The sequence below is a fragment of the Dysidea avara genome, chromosome 13 (assembly GCF_963678975.1).
Source record: "Dysidea avara chromosome 13, odDysAvar1.4, whole genome shotgun sequence".
In the NCBI taxonomy this organism is placed as follows: domain Eukaryota; kingdom Metazoa; phylum Porifera; class Demospongiae; order Dictyoceratida; family Dysideidae; genus Dysidea; species Dysidea avara.
This window is the reverse complement of record NC_089284.1, coordinates 14,994,940-15,022,590: the sequence shown is the minus strand read 5'-3', so window position 1 is coordinate 15,022,590 and position 27,651 is coordinate 14,994,940. Positions and strand designations below refer to the sequence as shown.

The window sequence follows — 27,651 nt, the reverse complement described above, 5'->3', positions numbered from 1 at the left end:
TGTATTGCACTAGTGAAATATTTGTTACATTGGTGATTGTTATATTCGAATAGCTTGAATGTGTTATCAGTAACTGAACAAGTACAATGTACAACACTATTAAAGCATACATACATTAAATGCATAATAGCCAAACCATCCCTAAATGCCTATCATGTTACAATTGGTCATGTAGTGGTGGAATACTGCTATCCCATCAGGATGATGATGCTTAACAAAGTGGCTGTCATCACAACAGGCCAAGCTTGAGGTCTTGTCCAGCTGAGACCTGTTAATAGAATACAATTAACTACAAAGAAAAAACAACACATCTATAGTTTGAACAAGCCAATGATGTGGTACTTCTAAAAACCAGGTGCCTAGATAATACCAGTTGTTCAGTATGAACTCTTGGTAATACTATAATAGTACTGAGATTCAACATTTTAAAATCATGGTGTCATTTACTACTGTTCTTGACTTTGTATTACTAGCTAAATACATGCAGCATTTTGTCACAGTTGTAATTTCATGTATTTTGTAATTCATTAATCAATCACCACTTTTTTGTTGCTAAGGAAGCATGTAATTCAGTTGAACATACCGTTATAAACCACAAACAATGCTCAGAACTCTATCTTCTTAACTGTTTTATAGTTTGTCTATGGCGTTTCCTTACAAAAAATTATCTAGACAAGCCTTAGTCTGCTTTTCATTTTTGTATGTGGAGAGACACACCCACAAAAGGATACACAATCTGGTAGTCTACAAGGCCTGCATTGTTATTTTTGGTCATTAAAACATGTTCACACTGTATTCAGAAACCTCCCAGTATTCGGAATTGGCACAAAAGTATAATTATCTCAAATATTATCTGCCTGTAAGTACAAAGCCTACAGAGCACTCACACTGGCTGGCATTAAAATAAACCTTCATTGCTGCACAAGTGTGAGTGTAAACAGACATAGAAACATACATACAACACACATTTTTTGGAGAACAATTTGAAGCAGGACATGTGCCTGGTTTAAAAGAGAAACCCCTCAATTAGCAACCACCTCTTCAATATCACCAACTCATTGGCCATATTAATAGGTCTCAAACGTAGGTAAGGTGAATGTCTTGACTAGTCTTGCAAAGCAGCCGGTTTTTCTTCTTTCTGTGTGTGGGCATGGAAAAAACTGTCTAGTAATAATGTTCACCACTGCCAAAATTCTGGCAGAGCCAATCAAAACACCATAGTTGGTGCATAAAATGATACAACACCACTTGGGATAAAACAACTTTTGCTAAGGATGCATGACATTTCTTCCAGGATAAAAATTACGTTGTGCCTGCCAACAAAATATTGGTGAATGGTCTCCATGCCCACACACTTTTAACATGTCCAACTCACGAGACTTCATGACCTCATTACAAAAGCCACATGTAATTTTGGTCCAGCCCTATTAACAAGGTTTCACTTTAAGTAGTTGTCAAGAATTTGCACAGATAAACATCATGTAGTATGTGGAATAACCAACAACACCGGTTACAGGTTATAATAAACAAGTATACAGAAACATATATAATCTGGAATTCTTACCTATTGAAGGACATTAGAACATTAGAAGCAGTGCAAAGACGTGCTACCAAGATGGTTCCAGATTTGTGTAGGTTGACTTACGAGGAAAGATTACAAGTTTTAAACTTCCCTTCCCTTTATTACAGGCGAAAACAAATGGACATGATAACTACCTATAAAATTATCAGGGGCTTAGTTGAGGTATATACCACATCAAGATCTTTCACCTTAAGTTATAACACCACAAGATCTAATAGTTTGAAGTTATATAAGGAAAGGGTCAACACCAACACTAGATTAAATTTTTTCACTAACAGAATAATCAATGACTGGAACACCCTTCCAACTGATATAGTAAATACTTCAGACACAATTTCTTTTAAGACATTACTAGACATTTATTGGAGAGACAGTAGATTTATGATTATATAATTCAATTTGTATGGTTATATAAGACTTCGGTCTTTTTCAGAACCATTAACCCATTAACGGCGGTAGCCACCATATGGCGTTAGAAATCCACATGATTTGGCAAAGCATGCTGGTTTAACCATAAAGCAGCTCCATAAGGGCCGACGCACGTGTGCTAAGATTTGTACGACCACACCCCTTTGGTTACTAGGATAAATGGTCCTTCCCGCAAAGCGATTCGCATTTTGCGCGTAAATGACATAATGGCATCCCGACTTTCCGTAACAGACCTTCTCGATACTCTTCTTGATGATGGATTCAGCAGTGATGAGAGCGACGATAATGAAGGAGAAGAGATATATGCCTACTTGGGCGAGCCTGTTCTCCGTCGAAGCGAATTGGAGGCTGAAGCTGTACTCGAACCAGTGGCAGACGCTTGGGATGCTGCTGGCGACCTGAATGAGGACAGAGATGATATTGAAGACAGGGACAATCCTTCTACTGAAGACATGAACGATCCTACTACTGAAGAGAGGGTTGATGAAGAACAGTTTGATGATGCTTCCAGCGAACAAAGTGAAGCCATCAGTAGGACAGGAAGTATTAGTGATCACAATGATAGAGATGAAAGTGTAAATGATTTCACATAGATATGAATAGGTGACAACTATTCATGATAAATGGTATAAATGGTTGATGATAAATATGCACTGGTGAAAAGAGATAGAATACATACAAGCATACCAATAGAAAACATACAGACAATAGATAAAAAAATACAAGTTGTGGCTAAGTAAAATTATTTATGAGTGACTACATAATGCAAATAAATGTTTGTATTCTTTTGCAGCAATCCAGTTCAGAACACCCAAGTTCTCCCAAGCAACGACGACTTGATCCTACTGATAGTGACACTTCCAATGATGACTCCATACCAACATCACCTGATCGACCAACCTGTGCCACTACAACAGCTCGAGGAGCAGCACGTGCACATCGACGAGGACGGGGTACAACAAGAGGTGGTGGTGGTGTAGGACCTACTGACAGTGCCAGGCGTGGACGTGGTGTACGTCGCAGTGACGGCAGAGGACGTGGTCGTGGCAGGGAGCGTAGTCGGAGTAGAACAAATAGTCTTGGTGGAGGACGTGGTCGTGGCAGAGGACGTGGTCGTGGTGCTGGTAGGGGACATGGGACCATACCTGGTGATGGAAGAGCAGCTGGAGTAACTTTTCTACCTGGAGAGTGGGAGAATATAGAGCCCACACACACTAAATTTAGCTACTCACCAACTCCTGGTCCAAATGTACGATTTCCACCAAACACAAGGCCAGTTGATTTATTTTATTTGTACTTTACTGATGATGTTTGGGACTTGCTGGTCACTGAAACCAATAGTTATGCTGCTTTGCAGTTTCCCTGTCGGCAATATGCAAGACCGTGGAAAGATGTCACCTGTGAAGAAATGAAGGCATTTATTGGAATGCTCATAATGATGGGGATCTTACACTTGCCACACCTTGACATGTACTGGCAGGTTGATGAGGAGGTCCTGAGTACTCCTGGTATCTCGGAAATAATGAGTAGAGACAAGTTTCTCCAGATCTACTGTTTCCTTCATCTTGCTGATAATAGACAGCAACATCCAGCAGGGCATCCACGACATGACAAACTTTTCAAAGTGAGAAACTTGCTGAACTTGGTCACTGCCCAATGTGCTTCCAATTAATTACACACCTCACCAGGCTGTGACTGTAGATGAGGCTATGATTCCTTTCAAGGGTCGTCTCAACTTCAAGCAATATATGAAGAACAAGCCTACAAAGTGGGGGATAAAAGTGTTTGTGTTGTGTGATGCAACAAATGGGTACATATACAGAATGCAAATATACACAGGCAAAAACATGGAGTCAAACCTTGATATTGGGCTTTGTTCAAGAGTTGTACTGGAACTTATGGATGGACTTGAAGGACATGAAGTTTACACCGACAATTATTATACCAGCCCTCGTCTGTACATGGCCCTGTATGAAGATCAGAACAACGCTTGTGGGACAGCTCGAACAAACAGAACAGGGTTTCCTAAGTCAATAATTAGAAGGACAACGGAAGATAGGGGATAATATAATTACCTATCAAATGGTCCACTCCTTGCAGCAGCATGGTATGATCGAAGATTTGTCTATTTTCTATCAACCTTTCATGAAGGAGCATCACATGGAGAGACAGTCCGACGTACTAATCCTGATGGGACATCAAGTGATGTTTCTTGTCCGCCACTGCTGCCTGATTATCAGCAGTACATGCGAGGGGTGGATCGCAGTGATCAGCATATAGGATACTATAATGTGGAAAGAAGATCCCGCAAGTGGTGGAAAAGAGTTTTTGCTCATCTGATAGAATGTGCTCTTTACAATGCTTACATCTTAGAGAGGTACTCCAATCCATCACTGTATGCTGGTTATCCAAGTCGACAAAAGCGAAGTTATCTTAGCTTCCGCATTGCAGTAGCCAATCAGCTAATCGGACCTTATCGTTTCCGGCAACGAGCTGGTCGTCAGCGGAGTAGGGAGCATAGTGAAACACGACTGAACTTGAATCTTGGTCACTGGCCTATACAACAAACAAAGAAACTTGAATGTGTAGTGTGCAACATGACAAGGAACAAGCAACATCTTTCTAGAAGTGAACTGAGGCATGAAACTCGATTTAAATGTTCTTACTGTAATGTACATTTATGTGTAAATGACGATAGGGAATGTTTCAAACTTTATCACACAAAGGTAGAATACTGGAACACTAGCTAGCCCAACTGTAGTAACTAGTACGCAGCACTTTATTGTTTTGCATATAATGTTTTGTAACAAATGCTAATTGCTTGTATACTAATCTATATTAGCCAGTAAACAATAACCAATACAAATACGTCCATTCACTCACGTAAACATCACGATACCGTTGATCTGCTTCGATAGACTCGTTTGTTTCATACTTCTCCCTAAGAAATCGCTTCGTCATTGATCGTTCCTTTGCTGCTATGACCTCTATCATCACTGAATTTGTGAAACGTGACGACGCCATTGTTATTGCATGAGTATTTATGCATGCGCGTACGGCAATCGTATCAAAAATCTATGGCTGAATACGCTTACCTGAAACATCGCCTTCCGCTCTCAGGGAAATGAAGCGCTTCACCCGTCGGCGTATACAATGCAGTTGTGATGAAGTAAGGTTTGTTGTTAGCTGTCTAAAGTTAGAATAACTGTGTCAAGTATGGTTTTACCGTTTGCATATAAAAATACGGAGTTATAAAATATTGTAATGTATATGTGGTTGCTGCTATGGCAACAAATTGCATATAGTTGTATTCCTTGGTCCATGGGGAACATAGTGATATATGGTTTCCAAGGGATTTAACCGTTTGTTTGCTTAGAAAAGAGGCTTGTCTTGAGTCATGCGTTTTTTTTAATTCCCTCCAGGAATTCAGCTGTTAATGGGTTAATAATAAATAAAGAAAATAGTGCTCTGCGATATATCCGTAATACTGTTTATCGTAATAAATTGTCATAACCGATTATCATACCGTGACAGCATTTAATAACCGATATATCGAAATACCAGTATATCGATGAATACCAGTATAGGATTGCTTTTAACCCAGCCTTTGGTGTTTAATTATCCAATTTTGTTGATGGTTTAGCAGACACACCCTAAACAAAAACTTGAGGTTGTCACACTATAACACATGCTTACTTGTACTGAACTATACGATGCAATACTTACAATAACAAGCTAACTGTATACCGATATACCGCGATATTTTCCTGTTACTAATACCGTGTATTCAAATTTCAATACCGCCAAACTCTAAAAGAAAAATTAGTTTTAAGTTCGATTAGGGATCACAGAAAAAGTAGGAGGTCGCCAGGTGTAGGCAACCTCCCTTGTTCCCTACTTTTTTTCTATGATCCATAATTGAACTTAAAATTCCTAATTTTTCCTTGTACTTGTTTGCTTACTTTTTTGTAACATTATTATGACTGGTGAACCTGCGCATACTGCATCAAAAGAAATAAGACTGCCAGAATTAATGTTTTTATCTGAACGCACGCCCCAGCTATCAATTACTGGCTCAAAAGTGAATGGCCACTACGCTTTACTTTCAGCTATGTTCAGCCTGTTACGCAGCACTACAAATGAAGAGCAATAGGAGAAGAGCCTCTGCAATCAATCCAGTCACCACGAAAAATACAGACAATTCACATGCCCCAACTATCAATTACTGACTCGTTAGTGGCCATTACGCTCTGCTTTAAGCTATGTTTAGCCCATTTCACACCATCACAAATGAAGAACAGTAGAAGTGCCTCTGTAGCTACCATGGAAAATACGGACAATTCCTGTAGGGAAGCCATTGTGCTAGCTACCGTGAATTTACACTTTGAGCTGTCAGCAAAAAGAAATGGGACATAAAGGAGGACAAAGGTAACTTAGGTAAGTCCATGATGCATGCATTGTACGTACTGCAATATGCCAAAAGGCCTATCTCTGGATGAAGCGATGTCGAACAGTGAAAGAATCAAGCCCATAGCTTTAGATGTTATTGAGTTATGCTTGTCTGAAGGCATCCGTCAGTCAGTCAGTCAGTAGAAAATTCCACTAAATACGTCATACTAACACTTTTGGGTTTGGTCATACCTAGCCAATACTGCCAAGGCACCATGAAGTTATTGTGAGGCTGGTTTTAAGGTGATATTTTTGGCCAAAAAAGCTCAAACCTTCATGATCCTACCGTATTGTATGATTAGTGCTCAATAGTGAACCTGATGCAAAAAAAAAACAACCAAACTGTAAAAAAGTGCATGGCAGCAATTATTAAAATAGATTGGAATGAACATGATTGCAGTCATTTCTTGGCTACCACATTTATTCATAACCTACTCTCTGAATGTCGATGATTGACTAACTACAACCCATATAATACTATTATTATTAGCATTGTATTAGGCCTAGGCATGTATTGTATAATTGTTTTGTGTTTTCGCTTGTGGGGTTGAGTTTTGGGTCACGTGAATAATAGAAGAGTCAACACGTGCTGGTGTAGTGTTAGTAGTCCGTCAACTCCTCCTGCTCCTGTACATCACATCAACGTGAAGCGTCATTCTCCCCTTCCCTACATGGTGCTGTGACGCTGGAGTCGTTTCGTCAAACGAGCTACTTCCGGACCTTGTAACCCCTCGCGAAAACGCTTGGTACCGTAGCATTTCTTAAACGGTACCCCGGAAGGCAAGCGCTTCACCTACAGTGTTCATTTGTTTTGTGTCGTTTTCCTTGTAGAAAACATTCACGGAGATGGAGGAGACTCAACGTACAAAGGGATCACGTGCGGCGTATCGCGCACATGTTACTCGTATATTTAAGAAAGTAGACGAGAATCTAGAGACGGAAACCCCATTGACGGACACTCAAGTCGCCAAACTCACCAGCAATTTAGAACAGTTAACCCAGAAGAAGGATACATTACAACAGCTGAACGGGCAGATCGCCTCATCAATACAGACATCAGAGGAATTAGAAACTGAGATTCTTGAAGCAGAAGAAATACAGGACACCATCATTGAGTATATGAGTCTGATTAAACACCGCCTTGAGAAAACTAGAGAACCTGCTCGCACTCTCAGTGTAACAGCTCCAGAGTTTGTACCCACGTTGCCACCACCAGTAACCAGAGAACCGGTAAGCCGATTACCTAAGTTAAGCTTACCCCACTTTTCGGGGGATACCTTGATGTGGCAAGTCTTCAAAGACTCGTTTGATGCAGCCGTACACAACTCTCCTTCCCTAAGCAAAGTGCAGAAGTTCAACTACTTGAGAGCGCAGTTGCAGGGTGATGCACTGAGGGCCATAGCTGGACTACAACTCACTGATGCTAACTATGACCATGCCATAGCCCTTCTTACACAGAGATATGGTCAGTCTCATAAGATCGAACAGGCACACATGCAAGCTCTGTCACAAACCAACTGTCCCACCTCGTCCTTGTCCAGTCTGCAGTTGTTCTACGACACAATAGAAGCCCACATAAGAGGATTGACTGCACTTGGCAAAACAGAAGACTCGTATGAATCAATGCTAGTGCCTATCATTCTGGGAAAGCTACCAAGTGATGTACATAAGAACCTTGTTCGAGAACACGGCGTTGGGGCATGGACCATCGCAGAGTTAAGAGATGCCATTTGGAAGGAAATCACTATTTTAGAATGTGGATCATTGTCCAACAAGTGCAAGACAATGGAACCCTACCAGTCTACAATGGCTACCACTCTACATACCGGTGCAAGTGGACGTCAATCCCAACCTGCTAATTCAGGTACTAGTAAGAACACCTGTGTATTTTGTAAGGGTCCACATTTTTGTGGTCGCTGTGATGTTGTTAAGGATCCCCAAAAACGCTTTGAATTAGTTAAGAAGGGGAAACACTGCTTTAATTGTTTGGGGCACCATAGGGCTTCACAGTGTCCTTCAAAGTTGAGATGCAAATTGTGCAGACAGAAGCACCATACTAGCTTATGCGGTGCATTTACCAAGCCATCTGAGTCTAATACCACTCCAGTCACTACACAGGCATCTATCACAACAGAGAGAGTGCAACCTCACACTTCTGTTCAACCCCAAACAACAGTACAACCTCAGTCAACAGTACAATCTCAGACAACAGAAACCACTACACCATCATCCACTGCAATGAATGCTGCCATTATTCCCCCAGAGCCCGCCACACGTACAAATTCTATGTGCTTATTGAAAACTGCAGTTGCTCAAGTTAGTGTGAATGGCATCCGAGTGGAAGCACACATTCTGTTCGATGAAGGGGCCCAGAGATCCTTCATGTCTAACCAACTAGCCAAGAAGCTAATGATATCTCCTCAACAAACTGAACACATCAATATCTCTACCTTTGGAGGAGAACCAACCCTGACCAAACAGTTGGACAATGCTACAGTCAACGTTGAGACACTGACAGGTGAATCTATTCCAATATCAGTTCTACTGGTCCCAGTCATTGCGGCACCCCTACAGAACAGGTATCATACTCACTTGATAAACATAGAACACTTACAGGGACTTCAGCTAGCCAACCCAGTGTCAACATCCAGTAACTTTTACATCTCATTATTGATTGGTGCTGATTATTACTGGCAGTTCGTGGGTGACCACATTGTGCGAGGTAATGGACCTACTGCAATGCAGTCCAAACTAGGTTACCTTCTGTCTGGACCACTTGTTGTTCCACCAGCTCCTACTACTAACGCCAGTATGTTTCATGTTTCCACACCAGCTACTGACTGTAACAATGCTCCGACCTTTTGGATGATGGAATCTGCTAATGTCACACAGCCTGAGACAGCAGAAGTAGAGAACGAATTTCTGGAGAGATACCAACAATCTTGCATCAGGCGAGAAGAGGATGGTGCATACCGTGTGAAGTTTCCTTGGAAACAAGAATATCCACCCCTCCCTTCAAACTATGCAGTTTGCAAAAACAAGACCCGCTCTTTAGCTCGCAAACTCAGCCACACTCCTGAACTGCTGCACCTATATGGGAAAATTATTATGGAACAAGAACAAAGAGGTTTCATCGAGAAGGTAACTGCACCAGACCTTACCAAGGATGTCCACTATATACCACATCACCCGGTTAGTAAAGCTTCCTCGACAACACCGATCAGAATCGTGTACAATTGTAGCTACCGTCAGGCTAGACACCCCAGTCTTAATGATTGCTTGCTAACTGGTCCATCCTTCACAACAGACATGTGCTCTATCCTCCTACGCTTCCGTTCCCATGCCATTGGAATTTCTACAGATTTAGAGAAGGCCTTTTTACATGTTAGGCTGGATGAGTCCGACCGTGACAACACCAGATTCTTCTGGTTATCATCACCATCTGATCCAGAAAGTGACCTTGAAATTTATCGATTTAAAACTGTCTTGTTTGGCTCTACCAGCTCCCCATTTATGCTTATGGCCACACTACATCATCATCTGAATTCTTGGGATAGCCCAGTAGCTCAGGACATGAAGCAGAATCTCTACGTGGATAACGTCATTAGTGGATGTAGTACCGAAGCAGAAGCTATTAAGTATTACAGAGAAGCCCGATTCATAATGACACAAGCCCAATTCAATTTGAGATCATGGGCATCTAACAGCTCACAACTGCAAGCTGTTACAGTGGCTGAGGGAACAGCTGATTGTGATGTTACTGTAAACCTATTAGGATTGTTGTGGAACACAGCTACTGACACCATTAGCTTCACCCCTAAACAGTTTCTATCCAACACAGAAGTACCACTACCTGTCACTAAACGTTTAGTACTCCAACTTTCATCAAAGGTATATGATCCTTTAGGAATTTTGTCACCGGTCACAATTCAAGCAAAGATTTTAATGCAGGATCTATGGAGATCAGGTATCGCTTGGGATGACCCATTGTTCCCAGAACACACAAACAGATGGTGGAAGATAGCTGAGGATCTACAAGATACCAGTAAGATTACAATACCTAGATTTTACTTTGGACCAACATACTCCCAGCCAGTAGAATTACATGTGTTTGCAGATGCCAGTATGAAGGCCTATGGTGCCATTGCATTTCTTAGAACTGGTGAGCACACCTGCTTTGTATTGGCCAGATCACGTGTGGTACCGCTCAAGCCACACACACTTCCGCGACTTGAATTGATGGCTGCTGTTGTCGCATCAAGACTGGCTCAATTTGTTGTTTCATCTCTTCCTCACCTACTTCAGAAATACGCAGTTAAGCTGTGGAGTGACAGCCAAATTGTGCTTCATTGGTTGTACAGTAAGAAACGCTTAAAACAGTTCATTTCAAACCGAGTTCAAGAGATTAATAAGACATTCCCAGATATTCCTTGGCTCTACTGCCCAACCAATGACAACCCGGCAGATTTACTAACAAGGGGATTGAGTGCTGCTCAGCTAAACTCATCGTGTTTGTGGCAACAAGGCCCACCGTGGCTCACAGATGAAACTCGTTGGCCTGCTTGGAATCATAGTGAGATCCTACACCTACAAGTGGATGACGATGTCATGGAGACAAATACCAGTGCTACTGACCTACCTAACACAGTAACCTCAGGTATTCACAACCTTATTGAACTTACAAAGTATAGTTCACTGATGAAAGTATTAAGAGTGTCAGCTCATGTTTACAGATTTGTCCATAATACTAGGAATCCCACCAAGCGACATATTGGTCCACTGTCCGTGGATGAAACTAACAAGGCACTTACTCTCTGGATCCACAGTTGTCAGCACACCACCTTCCACAAGGAAATTTTGAACATTAGGGCTAAACGTGGAAAGAGATTACCTCTCGTGAGACAACTACGTTTGTTCATGGACAGCTCTGATTATTTACGTTGTGGCGGGAGGATCCATAACGCGCATGTAGATTCTGACACCAAGTTTCCTATCCTACTACCTAAACATCATCCCTTGACAAAGCTGATAGTGTTGGCTGTTCATAAGGAGCAACTTCATGCAGGTGTAACTGGAACAGTTACGTCTATAAGACAAGGATACTGGATCCCCTCGGCTCGACAGTTAGTAAGGCAACTAATCAGAAAGTGTGTCTCCTGCCGTAAGGTATCAGGAAAACCCTACATGGTACCAGAACCACCGCCATTGCCACTTGATAGAGTTAAGGAGGGTAAGCCGTTTGATGTTACGGGTGTAGATTTCACCGGAGCCCTGCACGTGAAGAACAATGGAACTGAAGAGAAGGTATATATCTGTTTATTTACGTGCGGTCTGTCTAGGGCAGTCCATTTAGAAGTAGTTTGTGATCTGAGTGTTGAAACCTTTCTGAGAGCATTCCGCCGATTTGTGTCACGTAAGTCACTGCCCCAAGTGATGATATCCGATAATGCGTCTACATATGTGTCTGCGAGTAAGGAGTTGGAACAGATTTTTACCTCAGATAAGCTAGGAGAATCCCTGAATGCCAAGGGCGTGAGATGGAAGTTTATCCCCAAACGTGCCCCTTGGTACGGGGGGTTTTGGGAAAGGTTGATTGGTATTACGAAGACGGTATTGAGGAAAGTCTTGGGAAAGTCATTTATTACATTGGAGGTACTACAAACCTTAATAGTTGAAGTTGAAGCAGTACTAAATGATCGCCCCCTGACCTATCTATCAGCAGATGTGACTGACCCTGAGCCATTGACACCATCGCACCTGCTCTATGGACGACGCATGACTATGTTACCTTACCCAGCCGTAGAAGAGGAACAACATGACCCTACCTTTTTATCCAGTACATCACTGCGTGACAAGGTCAACAGACAAACACTATTGTTGAATCATTTTCAGAGGAGATGGCAGAGAGAATATTTAACTTCCCTCCGAGAGGCATACAAGGCTACAGGTACTTCTAAACAATCAGTGAAAGTGGGGGACGTCGTTCTGGTGCATGATGATATACCCAGACTACAATGGCGTTTGGCTGTGATCGAAGAATTGATGGAAGGCCTTGATGGATATGCTCGAGCAGCCAAAATAAGGACAAGCACAGGGAGAACAAACCGACCAATTGCCAAGTTGTACCCTCTTGAGTTGAGTTCCCCATGTGAGCCTACAACATGTGATGACAACAGAGATACTGATAGGGACAATGATCACGATGTTAGTTCTGAGCCTGTTCACCAGAGACCAACCAGAGATGCTGCTGCAAGGGCTCGCGTACGAATTAAGAGTTGGACTAATCAGTTAACCGTGGCCCCGGAGGATGTCGATGATTGACTAACTACAACCCATATAATACTATTATTATTAGCATTGTATTAGGCCTAGGCATGTATTGTATAATTGTTTTGTGTTTTCGCTTGTGGGGTTGAGTTTTGGGTCACGTGAATAATAGAAGAGTCAACACGTGCTGGTGTAGTGTTAGTAGTCCGTCAACTCCTCCTGCTCCTGTACATCACATCAACGTGAAGCGTCATTCTCCCCTTCCCTACACTGAAGGCTGCACACCTTTTTTTTTATAGCTTGGCTACTTTTATTTGCATGAATTTCACCGTTTTGTATATTACAGGTGTACATATCTCAAAGCTGGCCATAAGTTGGCTTTGGGGCTTGATTTTACCCACATTTCTTCTTATCTACAGACACAATGATGATTATGGAAGACAGAAGCTGCATTCACAGAATAATTGTATATGCATACTTTGACTTTATTGTACTTTGGGTGAAAAGATCAAAGTGAAAAGTGTACTTTTATTTCCATATTGTACACCTGGCTGCACACTTCAAAGCTGGCAGGGTGCTGTATTTATTTCAACTGTGCTGTATTTTCCCTTTGATCCCAATACAGCACTGTTGAAACAGTAAACAAGTTGACCAAAGCATGACCAATGCCAGACACATTATTGCATTCCTTTCATCAAACCACTGCAATGTTATGAAGCCATTCAATAATTATGACCCACAGAACAATGCCATGATGTAAATACAAGTGGGCGAATTAACCTGAAAGCCATTCTTAGCGAATGAAGAAACAGCGAATGAAGAAACAGCGTTAGTCAACACTACAAAGTGACTCCTGTCCACATTGTAAAGCCAGGTGGAACGCCAGTGCTTCCAGTTGCCTTCGTGGTATTGTCCCCATTGCCACACCATGGCTTCTATAAATGCACTCTCACCCGCTAAACATGATAACAAGCCTCTCTATAACATAGTCACAGACTTACTCATGGGCATTAAGCCAGGCCTCGACCAAGGAACAAGCTGGCAGTTGGCCATTTAATTTACTGTCGCTCTCGGCAGCTCAAATCAATTAAAGCTACGTATCTAGCTTCACGCTGGTGCAGTATGAACGAGTATGAATAATGCCTTGGATAGTTAATTAATCACTGCAATACACACAGTCTTGAACTTACGCAGATAGGCACTCACCTCCTGCTACTAGGCGTCAACTCCACACTTCGCAACCACTATTTTAGTACAAGAAGTTGCCTCGTGCTGTATTAGTCTCTCGCGCACGCCCTTGTGCTATTTTTTCCATATTGCACTCACGGTGGTGCTTTAACTAGTTTATATTTGTAATACTCTAATAGAGTGCACATATCTGGAGGATTTTTCTAATATAACACACAGAGGATTTTCTAGGTAGATCTATGAATTTAACATTTACTATTTTAGATTTAAACCAAAAGTTTCATTTATAGAGGATTACAACTTTCATTTATAAGATAAAAATTAAGCTGAACCCTAGGCAGCAGAAAGGAAGTGGGGGGGGGGGGGGGGGGGAGGGCTGAAGCCCTCCTTGGTCTACCAAGGCCCCCCTCAGAATATTTTGCCAAAATTACTGTTGTTGGAGTGGACTGAAAACTGAAAGACTGATATTTTTAGAGCGTTCAAATACCATAATAGAGCAGTCAAAGTGCTTCATAAAAATGTGTCCTAAAAGTAGTCTAAAATTTACTATCATGATACCAATATTAAAACTTCATATCATGATAACTGTACGCATGGCAGATTATATATATAATTTTAATGCAAAAATGGCTGGCACAAAGTTGGTCAACAGTAGTACCTCTTCTACAGGTACACTGGATGTCTCAAGGTACTTACCCACCCATGCAGCTAAGCACACATGACACCCACCCTTTCAGATGTATTACTGTAAATGTGTGATCAGCTTATACACACCAAGTGTGCATTCCATATAACTTACTAACTTGTAATTCAATTTCATGAAATAAACACATTATCTATCTGACACAATATCATGATATCTTTGTAAAGTGATAGGTGATAGTTGGTGTTGCTTGATGATTCACACTCCTAGTTGTGCTACTTTTAAAAACCAGATGCCATGCACCTAGCTAGTTATATAGCTAGCTGGAACAATGTAATGTTTTAACTAAGAGGTTTCTGTTTTGTAACAATGAAAGCATTATCCGAACAAAAACCACTTTAAACAACATATTATGCACAAAAGCAATTGTTTTGTAATTTGTTTTCCCGTAAATTCTTTCTACAAACCCTCAAGGCTGCCCTCAGGCTGGCCTTCATTTTCGTTCATGTATGTAGGGGACACGCCCCTTTCAAGTGGAAGAGATACAGGGGCAGTGGAGCAGGCCAATAAGTGAGGGGGCCAGACCAACTGTAAGATGAAGACCAACCAAAAAAAAAAAAAAAAGGTTACTGCTTGCTGACAATAGCTGCTCTCCACCAACTATATCTCCTTATTTATAACTACACATACGTAGCTAAGTAGCTTGCTACACTGCTTCTCTGGATACTGTGACTGCTCTATTAGAGTATCCATATCCTGACTGTTCTATTAGAGTATCTTGATCTTTTCTTGCAAACAGTGTTCCATAAAAGTGAGGGGGGGGGGGATGATACGCTTCTCCTAGTAGCCTAGGTGGCCTGCTATGGTGTTTTTCAGTAGTTAAAGACATGAAGAGCCCAATGGGAAGGTAGTTTACAAAGTTTGTAGAGAGTCACTACACCAGTATTTCAAACCAGCAAAAAGAAACCACCTTAGTGCAAAGTTTACCTAGCTATGCTAAAATTTAATTATTAAGCATTTAATTCTCATAGGCTGGCTGCTTTTACCATTAAAAGGATTTGCTCATGTGGATATGTATGGACTAGATAGACAGTTAGATAGATAGATAGGTACACAAACACATTTTTATGAAGACAATTTTCAGGAGTACACCCACAGCTGGCTGTGGGCACGTTCCCGATTTTATTTTATTTATTTTTGCCTATAACAGGAATTGAACCACTTTACCCCTGCAACAAGCATTTCCCAAGTGTCAGCTTACACTAGTGCCTTAATCCAGGGTTCTACAACCTTACAAGTCCTGAGGTGACTTCAGTCTAGTTTAGTTAAAGCACCTCAGCAGGTAGTTTAATTTAAATATAGTGTAAAAGGTGATAGCTGTTAATCCAGTTTAACTAGGACAGCTTAAACTGGTCCAACAACAAAGTAAAAGTGCTGACTATAATATGTAGTGATCATAAGATGCAAGTCCAACTTGATGGTAATTTAAAAGCTTAACTATTTGACAATATCATATTATATAACTGTAATTCCTTTTCAACTGCTGCGATAAGCAATATTACTCTACATCTTCTTGAGGCTTGCCTTCTACATATGTAGCAATAACTTAAGAATCAACCTCATGCTTAGTAGGCAGTGTGCTAACTCCATTGTTCAGCCACTTGGTAAAAACAGTTAAGTGCTATTGTAAAGTAATTAACACTTAAGAAACTCCAAAACTACTAGACCATAACAGCAGTGTAAACGCTGCACCAGTTTGGAGCTAATGTAAAAAGGCCTCAGGTGTTTTTTGTACTGGTATACTACTCTCTCACATTAATTACTTCCTCTACCATTGAACTGAACAGCTGACTACAGTGACTCAGTGGTAAAGGGTTTGGAAGTTGGTCCCTGATTTGTGAACACTGAACAACTTTTTTTGACAATTCTCTTGTACCATTTTTGCTACTTGGTGACTGTAAACATTCTATTAGATTTACACCAGCTTCTTTTTGTAACTCTATAGCTGTCACTGTGACTAATTTTAACACACAAAAAGGTTTGAGCTACGATGGCTAACCTTCAATTTTCAGGTCATTCCCATATACAGTGGGCATTACAAAAAATTGGTCTTTTTAAAAGCAATTAACTCCATGAATGTTTATCAGATTTGGAACATGTATTCATCTTAATATGTTCACACTACAAAAATCATTCTAATTTTGGAGAAGCTTTGCATACATGAAAAATTGTGCTTATTATCTTCCTGTCTTTATACGGTGTGGCAGCTTTCTTGGCTGCACCATAGATAATATATACAATGTACCCGGGATTGGAAACCAGGGTTATCAACATCTATCAACATGTATTGCTCTACAATAATTGGAAATCAATTACATTACTCTGGATTGTATTGTAAATATGGCGACATCGCTGCTTGCTTCTAACGATGCTTCAGGTGATTCGATATCTAAGTAGCATTTAGAACATTAAATACTCGTTATAATTATGTACTATTTAACGCATGCTTTAATTTGTGTAGGAACGACTCATGATCAGCAACCAGCTGTAAGAGGCACGCCACAGAGGAAGAAAACGTGCTGGTGAAATCTCTGCAAGACGTTCTGAAAGATAAGTCCTTTGAAATTAGGACATCAGTTACCATTCAAACGAGGCAGTCAGCTGTGCGTTTATTAGAATGGTGCTTAAGAGATGTTAATAAACGGATTGTGAAAGTCTTTGTTAAACAACTGACAGAGCAACTACACTAATGTTATTTCATCCTCTGTCAAAGTCTTTTTCATATAATAAAGAGAAGATGTGTATTTTCTGTCGGTTGAGGGTACTGAATTAGACAGAAAATAAGCTCCCGCACGAATACTATTGGTGGTCACGTGAGCCTTCTCACATGACAAGTGGTATTTATAAGGTTGGTATAAAGTGTGATAACTCATTCTACGCCACGTGTTTGGACAAGTGGGATACTGTTTTCTATATTCTGTCGCAGCGATGTCACTAGGAGACGACCAATTCACTCAACTGATGAACGCTATCACTTCCACGAAGGAGGGAATCGAAGCGAATTTCTCGGCAAGGCTGGACAAACTGCAACACGAGGTGGAGGCCAGCCAAGCGACTAGCTTGCAGGAAGTGATGACCAAGATCAACAAGAAGGCTTACCATTTCAAGCATAAAGGCAATGAGGCCCAGTTCACCTTCAATTCCACAGTTGAGGACCACTTGGACGCCGCGAAGAGAAGCTTGGCGAAGGTAACGCCTAGGGAATCGGAGAAAGATTTCCTCCACAGAGGAGCTGGATAAGGGTAAGGAGGCGATACGGATCAGACAAAAGCCGCTCGGATTGGGGGGTGGTCGCAGAATATGAGGCTGACGAACTGGCGGACGACTCGGCGGACGAGAAGAAGCTGTACAGAGCAAAGAAAGAGCGGTACAGCAAAAAGAGGAGGAATGCACAAGACAACGCTCCTCGGAAGCGTAGCAGACCCGAAAGCTCCAGCAGAGTGGCGGCTCCAGTAGTGGATGTGCAACCCAGAGGACCACCCCCCAAGACAAGGCTGCTGGGCCCCTGCTACAATTGTAATGAGTATGGTCATTTGGCAAGGGCCTGCACCAAAATTCAACGACCGTATCCTTTGAGTATAGATTCAATTGTGAAGGATTTGGGTAATGTACATGTGTGTGGGCCGGGTGATACAGAACTCAGAAGTGTGCCCAAGGTAGAAAAAGAGGTCAATCTAGTGTTCACTGCTTAATTGTGATGAACAGCTGACCTGTCAGCCACAAGGTGTCAATAATATGGTCACACAAGATGTATGTGTTGACAGTGCTTCAGAGTGTTCTGTTAGTCAAAGTGTTCAGGGTGTTGATAATGCAAGGGTATCAGGGTCCACTGGTGACCAAGAGGTCATGCCAATTGAGGTTCTGGTAGATGGAAGTAGTCAGAACAGAACCCTGTTGAGCCCAGCAAGCTTTACTATTGACCTGTGTGAAACAAATGAAGGGAAGCAGAGGAACAACAGGATGCCAACCAACAGGTTTTAGATGTTCAAGGACGGCTTAGGAAAAGTGTCAAATTTTGGGCAGAGGTCCTACATGCTCCAGCCCCAGTGCTGGAGTGGATACGAGATGGGTACAAGCTTCCATTGCTCTATGCACCGGCCCCATACGAACATAGTAATCACAGCTCGGCTTTAGATCACCATAACTTTGTCACAGAGAATATCAAGGAACTTTTAGCTAATAGGTGCGTGAGAGAAGTTAAAGAAAAACCCTTTGTCTGTAGCCCATTATCAGTTGTGACCAACCACGAAGGGAAATGTAGGCTAGTGCTTAACCTCAGAGTTTTAAATCAATACTTACGTAAGGATCATTTTAAATATGAAGACCTGAGAACCGCTATGCTGATGCTCAACAGGGGTGACTATCTGTTCAAATTTGACCTGAAGTCAGGATACCATCACCTGGATGTATTTGAGCCCCACCAATGCTATCTAGGGTTCGCATGGGACTTACATGGGGAACAATCCTATTTTGTTTTTACAGTTTTGCCGTTTGGGCTATCCTCTGCCTGTTACGCATTCACAAAGTTGCTAAGACCCTTAGTAGGATACTGGAGGGGTCAAGGCATGAGAGTGGTTTTATACCTAGATGATGGTATAGTGGCTGCAGAAGGGCTGGACAAGGCTAATCAAGCTAGCGGAAGAGTGAGGCAAGACCTAGCTAGTGCTGGTTTTATAGCTAATGAGCAAAAATCTCAGTGGAACCCTGTGCAGCAGCTAGTTTGGCTGGGCTTTGAATTAAACATGCAGGAGGAACAGCTCCTTATTCTAAAGACAAAATTAGCACGCCTTTGTGAGTTGTTGGAGTCCCTAAACCATAGACAGTTTATTCCCACCAAAGTTTTGGCCAGCCTAATAGGGAAAATAGTGTCAATGTCTCTTGCTCTAGGGCCAGTAACCCGCTTAATGACGCGCAGCTTGTATGCTACACTAAATTCCAGGGGATCATGGTGCCAACAGCTGGCCCTATCACAAGACGCAAAAGCAGAAATCCAGTTCTGGCGGAACAACATCAGCCAGTTTAATGGGCTAGACCTGTGGCCTAAGCCCTCAGCGGTCAGGGTGGTTTACTCTGATGCCAGTAATACTGGTTACGGCGGCTATACAGTGGAGCATGGGGGGGCAGATAGCAAATGGTCAATGGTCTAAAGAAGAGGCCATGCAGAATTCAACATGGAGAGAGTTGAGGGCAGTTAGACTGGTATTGGAGTCCTTTGAGCAAAAATTACAAAACGAAAGGGTCCGTTGGTTTACAGACAACCAAAATGTGGTGAGAATTGTGTTGCATGGGAGTAAGAAACCTGCCCTCCAACAAGAAGCCCTAGCAATTTTCGATACTTCGGTGAAGGGGAGGATTCGCCTGGAACCAGAGTGGATCCCCAGGGAGGGCAACCAAATTGCTGATTACATAAGTAGGATAGTGGATCACGATGACTGGATGCTTAACCCAATGGTGTTCAGCAAGTTGGATGCCTTGTGGGGGCCTCACACAGTAGATAGGTTTGCTGATGAGTACAACACTCAACTTCCCCGTTTCAACTCCCGCTATTGGTGCCTGGGCGCGGAAGCCATTGACACTTTCACGTGTGACTGGGGCAGTGAAAACAACTGGTGGTGCCCTCCTCTGTTCTTGGTTCCCCATTTACTGGGACACGCCAGGGCATGTATGGCTTCAGGTACCTTGATCATTCCCCAATGGCCCTCCGCCCCTTTCTGGCCCTTGTTGTTCCCCAGTGAAAACCACCCGGCAAGTTTTGTAGTAGAGATACGGGAGCTCCCCAGAATAAATCACCTATTCCTCCCAGGTCACTCGGGGTCCTTGTTATTTAAGGGTACCCCCAATACAAAGGTTTGGGCCTTGCGTTTAAGTTTCCGTACTTAAATTATGGAAAGGTGTACTTAGTCCAAACTTCCGATATGTTACCTAATGTGGTCGCAGTCTAGAGGACTGTTGAGTATGACCCAAGTGCGGTCGCAGTCTAGAGGACTGTTGAGTATGACCCAAGTGTGGTCGCAGTCTAGAGGACTGTTGAGTATGACCCAAGTGTGGTCGCAGTCTAGAGGACTGTTGAGTATGACCCAAGTGTGGTCGCAGTCTAGAGGACTGTTGAGTATGACCCAAGTGTGGTCACAGTCTAGAGGACTGTTGAGTACGTGTGGTCGCAGCCTAGAGGACTGTTGAGTATGACCCTAGTGTGGTCGCAGTCTAGAGGACTGTTGAGTATGACCCTAGTGCGGTCACAGTCTAAAGGACTGTTGAGTATGACCCAAGAGAGGTTGCAGCCAGTATGGGAGGACTGTTCAATAAGACCCAACCCGGTCAACGGGGATCTAAGGATGGCAGAAGTGCCAGCAGGGGTCCTAAGCACGGGGCAGCATAGGGAGATTAACAAGCCGGTAAGCGGAGCTACATAACTGTATGGTTTTGTTGGTTCTGTAGAGTTATTCTCACGAGGGGTTTGGTCGGCAGTGAAGGATATGGAGGACCCAGAGCTCCAGGAGCTGGCAGGGAAGCTCCCACAAACCGTGATGCACAGTAGAGCAGATTCCACAGTGAGGAAATACCTTGCGGCATACAAACGATGGAAGCAGTGGGCCCTAAAGTATGGCCTGCCAGTGATGCCAGCCAAGGAACACCATGTGGGCCTCTACCTGCAACATTTGGCTGACACAGTTGCCTCTAAGTCAGCAGTGGAGGAGGCATGTAACTCACTGGCATGGGTGCATTGCACAGCAGGCGTCAGTTCCCCTACATCTTCCCCTTTTGTCAGAGCCATTCTGGACAGTCTCCGGAGATTATTGGCAAAACCAGTCAGCAAGAAAGCCCCTATGAAAGTTGACATTTTGCAGAAGATGGTCAAAGTTGCTGAGCTGAGTGGCACTTTATCTGACCTAAGGCTTGTGACTGCGTGCTTATTGTTATTTGCAGGATTTTTACGATTTGACGAGCTAGTGAAGCTCCGACCTTGTGAAATTTCTGTCCAAGATGAGTACATGACCCTACGCTTGCCACGTAGTAAGACAGATCAGCTGAGGAAGGGCAACGAGGTCATCATTGCCAGATCCAGAGCGGATACTTGTCCAGTTGGAAAGCTGGAACAATATATGACGAGGACCCAGATGGGGTGGGAGGACCAAAGATTTCTATTTCATCCAATCTGTAAAGTCAAGTCAGGGGACAAGTTACGTGAATCAGGCAGCATTAGTTATACCTGTCTCAACGAGCTTTTCAAAAAGAAGCTGGCAGAGCTGGGCTACAATCCAAGTGACTTCGGATTGCATAGCATGAGAGCTGGGGGAGCTACCCAGGCTGCCAATGCAGGAGTTCCTGACAGGCTGTTTAAGAGGCATGGCAGGTGGAAATCTGAGAACGCTAAGGACGGCTATATCGAGGACTCATTAGAGCAGAGGCTGACTGTCACCAAGCAGCTTGGCTTATAATGTAAGGTGTAAATTGTACTACGCTATCTTTGTCACCCTAGAGTGTTAGTTGTGATAAACAGTAGCCCACGCTTGGTGGCGCACAACCCAAGGTGTTGTGGGTGGGTGGTAAGGGTAATAGTATGGAGAGGGAGGTGTATTTTCTGTCGGTTGAGGGTACTGAATTAGACAGAAAATAAGCTCCCGCACGAATACTATTGGTGGTCACGTGAGCCTTCTCACGTGACAAGTGGTATTTATAAGGTTGGTATAGTGTGATAACTCATTCTACGCCACGTGTTTGGACAAGTGGGGTACCCTCCCACCCCCTCTGTGTAATTGTTATATATATACCATGTATTTATGAACGTTGTTCTCTTGACTATCCCTGCAGATAGAGTCTCTGAAGGCAGGCATCGAAGAGTTTCCTTCCTTTTTTTTTTTTTGAACTGATGTGCATACATGATTACATGAGAGTGGAGCTAATTTGGGGTTTTTCCTGATGGGCAAAAAAAAAAAAAAAAAAAAAAAGTAAAAGCCCGTCAGGTTTTTTTCCTGGGGCTGTCTTGGGCAGGGCAGTTCCGAATTTATTATTTCTGTTATTATTATTAGTTGTGGCTAAGCCCCCACTCTCCTCTTGTACGTGCATAGGCAGTTGCTGTATGTGGTTGTAAGTGTTAGTTGTGATAAACAGTAGCCCACGCTTGGTGGCACACAACCCAAGGTGTTGTGGGTGGGTGGTAAGGGTAATAGTATGGTGAGGGAGGTAGGAGCAGTTTTACCTGCTAAGGACTTCTGTTGACTTTGTAAAACAATGGACAGACTTCCTTGCAGATAAGTGTTGACAAACCAGTTCAACCAGTTTTGTACCAGCACTTAACGGATAGAATTTTCAATGCACTGATAGATAACCACTTTCAGATACATTATTTACAACAGGACATCACAGGCACCCCAACAAGCAATGAGAGGAGGATATGTTGCAGGTTATGTTTGTCATCATTTACATCAACAACTAGAGAGGGAAAATCATGAAAGGAGTTAGTATTGTGCTTGATGGAGCTGACAAGGAGCAACGATGACCTTTGTGAAACAGATGAAGAATGGACAAGAAAGCAAGATAGAGGTGGGCTATGGTATGTAAAAGAAACTACATTTCAGCTTTTCTGTACAATTGAATATCAAGCGAGGCCAGCTTTAATTGCACTAAAAAAGCCTTCACCACCCTCAAAAGCAGACATCATCAAGAGTGTAATAAGTGATGACAATGTTCAGTTCTACTGGTTGATAGCCGGTATAAACAAAACAAAAAGAAAGGCACACAGCGAGTGAAGAGCTTGCACTGAGATTTATATGAGAAAACTTCTAGTAGTCAGTAGAATTATACATATGTACTGCAATTTTTGTTGAATAATGGATGCTTGAAATTTATATTTAATTTCAATCCAAAGCAATTTCTTATACAATAATTCTAAAGTTACTTGTTTCCTAATAAAAGGGATATCTGTCTGAGTAAAACAAAATGGTCATCTCTCAGCCAAACACCTTGCGTACATACATACATACATACAAACACTCCACAATCTGAGTTGTTAAACTGCTGTGGTAGATCAACGTGGAACACACTTGGCCACTCTGAGAAGGTATAATGAACACTTGACTTTATGCAGTAAATTTCTCATAGCACTTATTACTGCATAAATGAAGCTTCCTGTGACCTCTCCTCTAACTCATTGTACCTAAATCAAGATCCATATTATGTTAATGCTTGTTGCTTACTTATGTGACCATGATAATATAGCTACATACGTATGTACATATAATCATCTATGTGTGAAGTACCTCTCCAGTCTTAATGCACAGTAGAACTTTGATGTGACTATCTGCATTAGGATAGCAACCAACTACACAACTAAAAATAGGAAATATACAGGCTAACTCTAACAATTGTGTTGGCATCTTTCATAAATGGTCAGTTGATGGAATTACCCAAAAGTTCCTTTACAACACAGGATTTCTACTATTTTACAAGAAAACATCACCTGTTAATGGTTTCTCATGTGTTTTACTGGTATTAAATTACCTGTAAAAACCTAGAAATACAAGTATCTCCTCACAAGTATATGCTTATGAGTCCTTTTCTTCACTATAAAGAACGCGAGGTAACAACGTGGGAACTCGAATTTACTGAACAGACACTTTGTTTAGCTCTATAACTTATCATCCTTTATGCCACAGACCATAAGCTACACTGTGGTAAGTGTTATATGCAAGAATATTACCCCTAGATCGTTTAAAGAACCCAGCTGCTCTGCCATAGCGGAATAATAGCTCTTACCAAACAAAACTGTGTTCAACCAAACTCGCTGGACTTAGTTTTTGTTGGGAATGTAGTAACATTAATTGTATCCAGTCTACCAAACCTAACAGCATGATCATACATGCTTTCTTCTCAGCCTTTGACTAGTTTCATCTCCAGTTTCGTTCAAGTCAACATGCCGACACTTCAAAGGGCAAGGTGTTAACGATTCAATGCGGACGCCTCACACCGCATCAAAAGTACGCAAGCCGGTTTCCAATCCCTTCCAATGTAGTATATATTATCTATGGCTGCACAACACACTAGATAGCTGCCTGTAAACCACCCCAAAACAACATGTAGCTCAGCATTGCTTTCCTAGCTCAAAAACAAGCTTCAACACCACGCACCATGTTAGCTTACATCATGGCAACTATGATGCGTGAACAATCTTACCAAACCAGCCCTGATCTATATACTGTAAGTGTATCACAACTGGTTCAACAGCAAGCTGTTTTACCCTTTCATCACATACCTTGTCCACTTCTTGTTTCTCTAACAACAGCAGCCATTCCTTCTAGTTGGTGTATCTCAATGTGACAATGGAGCAGCCACCATCCTGGATTATCTGCTACAAATCTTATCACAGTATATCCTCCATATGGTACTATGACTGTGTCCTTCAGTGGAAAACTTGTGTCCCTGTTAAAGACTTCTGCTGGTGGTGTATTATTCCATCTGACAGTTTGTAGTCGTCTGAAACTTCCATTAACCATTTTTTCTACAGTAATGAATTGTTTACATTCTTCATCAGTTTCTTCCACAATACATTCAATATCTTGATTGGGAGATTGATATGTCCCATTTGGGTAATAAACTGGATAACCAACTTTGACCACATAGAAGCTGTGTCCATGTAGGTGAACTGGATGGGATGATTCTGGATTATCTGGAGGTTTGGTTCCAGGAGAGTTGGTAATAACCAAGTCAAGGGCATCACCCTGTTTCACCCTACTGATATCGATCACATGAGTACAGGCACAATGGTCAGTAGCGCTATGATCACAACCTCTCCCTGGGCAAACGCCTGCTCTGAATACATTAGTGGAAGGCAAGTCAGATGGAAAACGAAAGTTTATTCCATCAACTGAACTACCACTCGTACTGATTTCTCCATCAAATCCAAAGTCATAAAAAAATGTTGTAAGGTTTTTCTCAAGTTTTGGATTCTCAATAGACGTGTTAAATGCATCTCTGAATTCTTCAACATTAGTGCAATCAATGTTTGGGTTAACTGGTACATAAGGACAATTGACATAATAACAATGTCGAGACAAGCAAGACCAAGTACTGGACATATCTGGATTACTGAAATGTTGAGTGGCACCTTCATAATGTAGAATGGCCTCAGCTTTATGATTCATAATACGATTATTAAAGTTAGGATCTCCTAGTTCTGGATCTTCCAAAGTCTCCGCAAGTATCCAGTAATCTCTTATTTCTTGATCAGCACTGACAATTACATCATAACGTTCCCCTGTATTGACTATAACATAATGTACTTCTGTAATGGGATCAATGTAATTTCCATCTGTAGCTATCACTGATAGTACATGATCTTCAATGGAGAACTTGTATGCATACAATGCTTGAGCTCCGATTAGTCTGAAACGATATACTGTGTTTTGTGTAACATTGAACCTGTTAAGTTCAGCAAAATTGTGTTGACCTGATTTGTTGTAGTGTCTTCCCTTGTCATTGATAATACCTGACCAAAATGGGATGGGAGCAACTTGTGTGTTATCTAACGCTTTAGTATCATCAAAAGCTGTATATTCGTCATCATAAAATCCAAGGCTACTTCTAATCTGATAGAACAAGTCAATTGAAGGATCTTTTTGCCAGTCCATTAGTAGAAGTGTATGTTCCTCAGGACGATCTACAATCGGATAAATACTAAGTATGTCATCCTTCACTATCAATGCACCATATAGTCCATCAGTCCTGTGAGCACCACTGTGAGCATGGTACCAATGTGTGCCATTAGGAAATGCCTTGAACTTGTATATGAAGCTTTGATGTGTGGGAATAGGCTTCTGGGAAATAAACGCAACTCCATCCATCGCTGATGTACCCCTCTGATGTATTCCATGCCAGTGAATGGATATTCCTTCAACATTTGGTAACTCATTATAGACAGTGATGTGTAGCATTTGGTTTTCTCTGACTATTATAGTGGGACCAGGCATCTGACCATTAACTGTGATCAAGGGTCTGAATTCACCATCAACAGTAAGTGGTTGGTGTAATTTACTTCCATTACTCGGTCGCCGTGTGGTAGACACAAGAACAAGTTTACCCTCTTCATCATAACGTGCTCTATACCCCACAAGCTTCCTGTCTCCATCAATGATGTCATAATACGTCATTGACATGAATGGCTCCACCACTAGTGCTATTTCACAAGGCTTGTCTCCAGCTGTCTCCAGTGTACAATCCCATACAGTTTTACTTGCATTAAATGTTGGAGCATTGTTAGTATTAGCTGCTACCACACTTGCCAGTGAGATGACCACAACCAACAACTACATAAAAGCAACAAGAATCATATGTCTCCCCACAATGACCACACAACTACTTGCATAACCTTTTGCACTAAATTGCTAAAAACAATCAGCTATATATATTTCAGCACCTCAAAATCCAGTAATACACTTTTACCTCATACTACTAGCCAGAGCTTTGTGTGACTCTACTTCACTCTATAAAACTTTAATAGTACTAGCACTATAATATTCATACATAGTATAGTATGCTGGACCATACATGCCATATACTACACTTGTACTTGTAGCATGCAGATTCTCTTTAACTTCTAAGAACATTTTAGTATTAGACCTTGAACTGATGTCACCCACCTATAAATTAAGCTATCTATTCATTATATCTTTACCTTCAACATCTTTCCAATTGCTACTAACAACTGTATCGCAGGCACAAAAACACTACCAACAACTTCAGTAGACTCCTACAAACTGTGGACCACACTACAATCAAACACTATTATTATATTGAAACCACCAACAGCTGTCTAATCACATTAAGATGTGGTCAAATACAGTGCTACACAGGCTGGGAATGGTACTTGTTTACTAGTTGACACTAATTGAGATAGAGACAAGGGTGTGAGAACTACATGCATGTCAGCTTGTACAAACATGTTATTTCTCAGTACACTGAAACCTGTCTACAGATAAACTGATTTAGTATCACACTGTCCTGATTCCAGAGCATTAATATGTTTGAAGAAGCATGT

The 27,651-nt window shown here is 41.8% G+C and overlaps 2 protein-coding genes across 3 annotated transcripts; one reads left to right on the top strand and one right to left on the bottom strand.

Annotated features, from left to right (window-relative positions):
• Positions 1-37: 37 nt before the first annotated feature.
• Positions 38-27,651, bottom strand: LOC136243505 (uncharacterized). Its single transcript, XM_066035008.1, has 3 exons — positions 27,289-27,651; positions 24,871-26,920; positions 38-268 (listed from the first exon to the last, which is right to left on the bottom strand). Exons 1-3 carry the CDS (start codon positions 27,295-27,297, stop codon positions 189-191), a joined length of 2,139 nt encoding a protein of 712 aa, XP_065891080.1. The 5' UTR covers positions 27,298-27,651; the 3' UTR covers positions 38-188.
• Positions 17,897-22,752, top strand: LOC136243506 (integrase/recombinase xerD homolog). 2 transcript variants are annotated; one of them, XR_010694884.1, is made up of 2 exons: positions 17,897-18,183; positions 22,431-22,752. XR_010694884.1 is itself a non-coding variant. In XM_066035009.1 (2 exons), exon 1 carries the CDS (start codon positions 21,095-21,097, stop codon positions 22,055-22,057), a length of 963 nt encoding a protein of 320 aa, XP_065891081.1. In that variant the 5' UTR covers positions 20,777-21,094; the 3' UTR covers position 22,058; positions 22,431-22,752. The 2 variants fall into 2 exon arrangements, 1 of the variants encoding a protein (XP_065891081.1); XM_066035009.1 differs by lacking the exon at positions 17,897-18,183 and adding an exon at positions 20,777-22,058.

Bases quoted from the DNA above. Each gene is read 5' to 3' on its own strand.
- LOC136243506 (XM_066035009.1), top strand. From the start codon at position 21,095: ATGGAGGACCCAGAGCTCCAGGAGCTGGCAGGGAAGCTCCCACAAACC.
- LOC136243505 (XM_066035008.1), bottom strand. The intron at 269-24,870 runs GTATGTGATGAA...TTCTATTAACAG, and splicing joins AGAAACAAGAAGTGGACAAG to GTCTCAGCTGGACAAGACCT.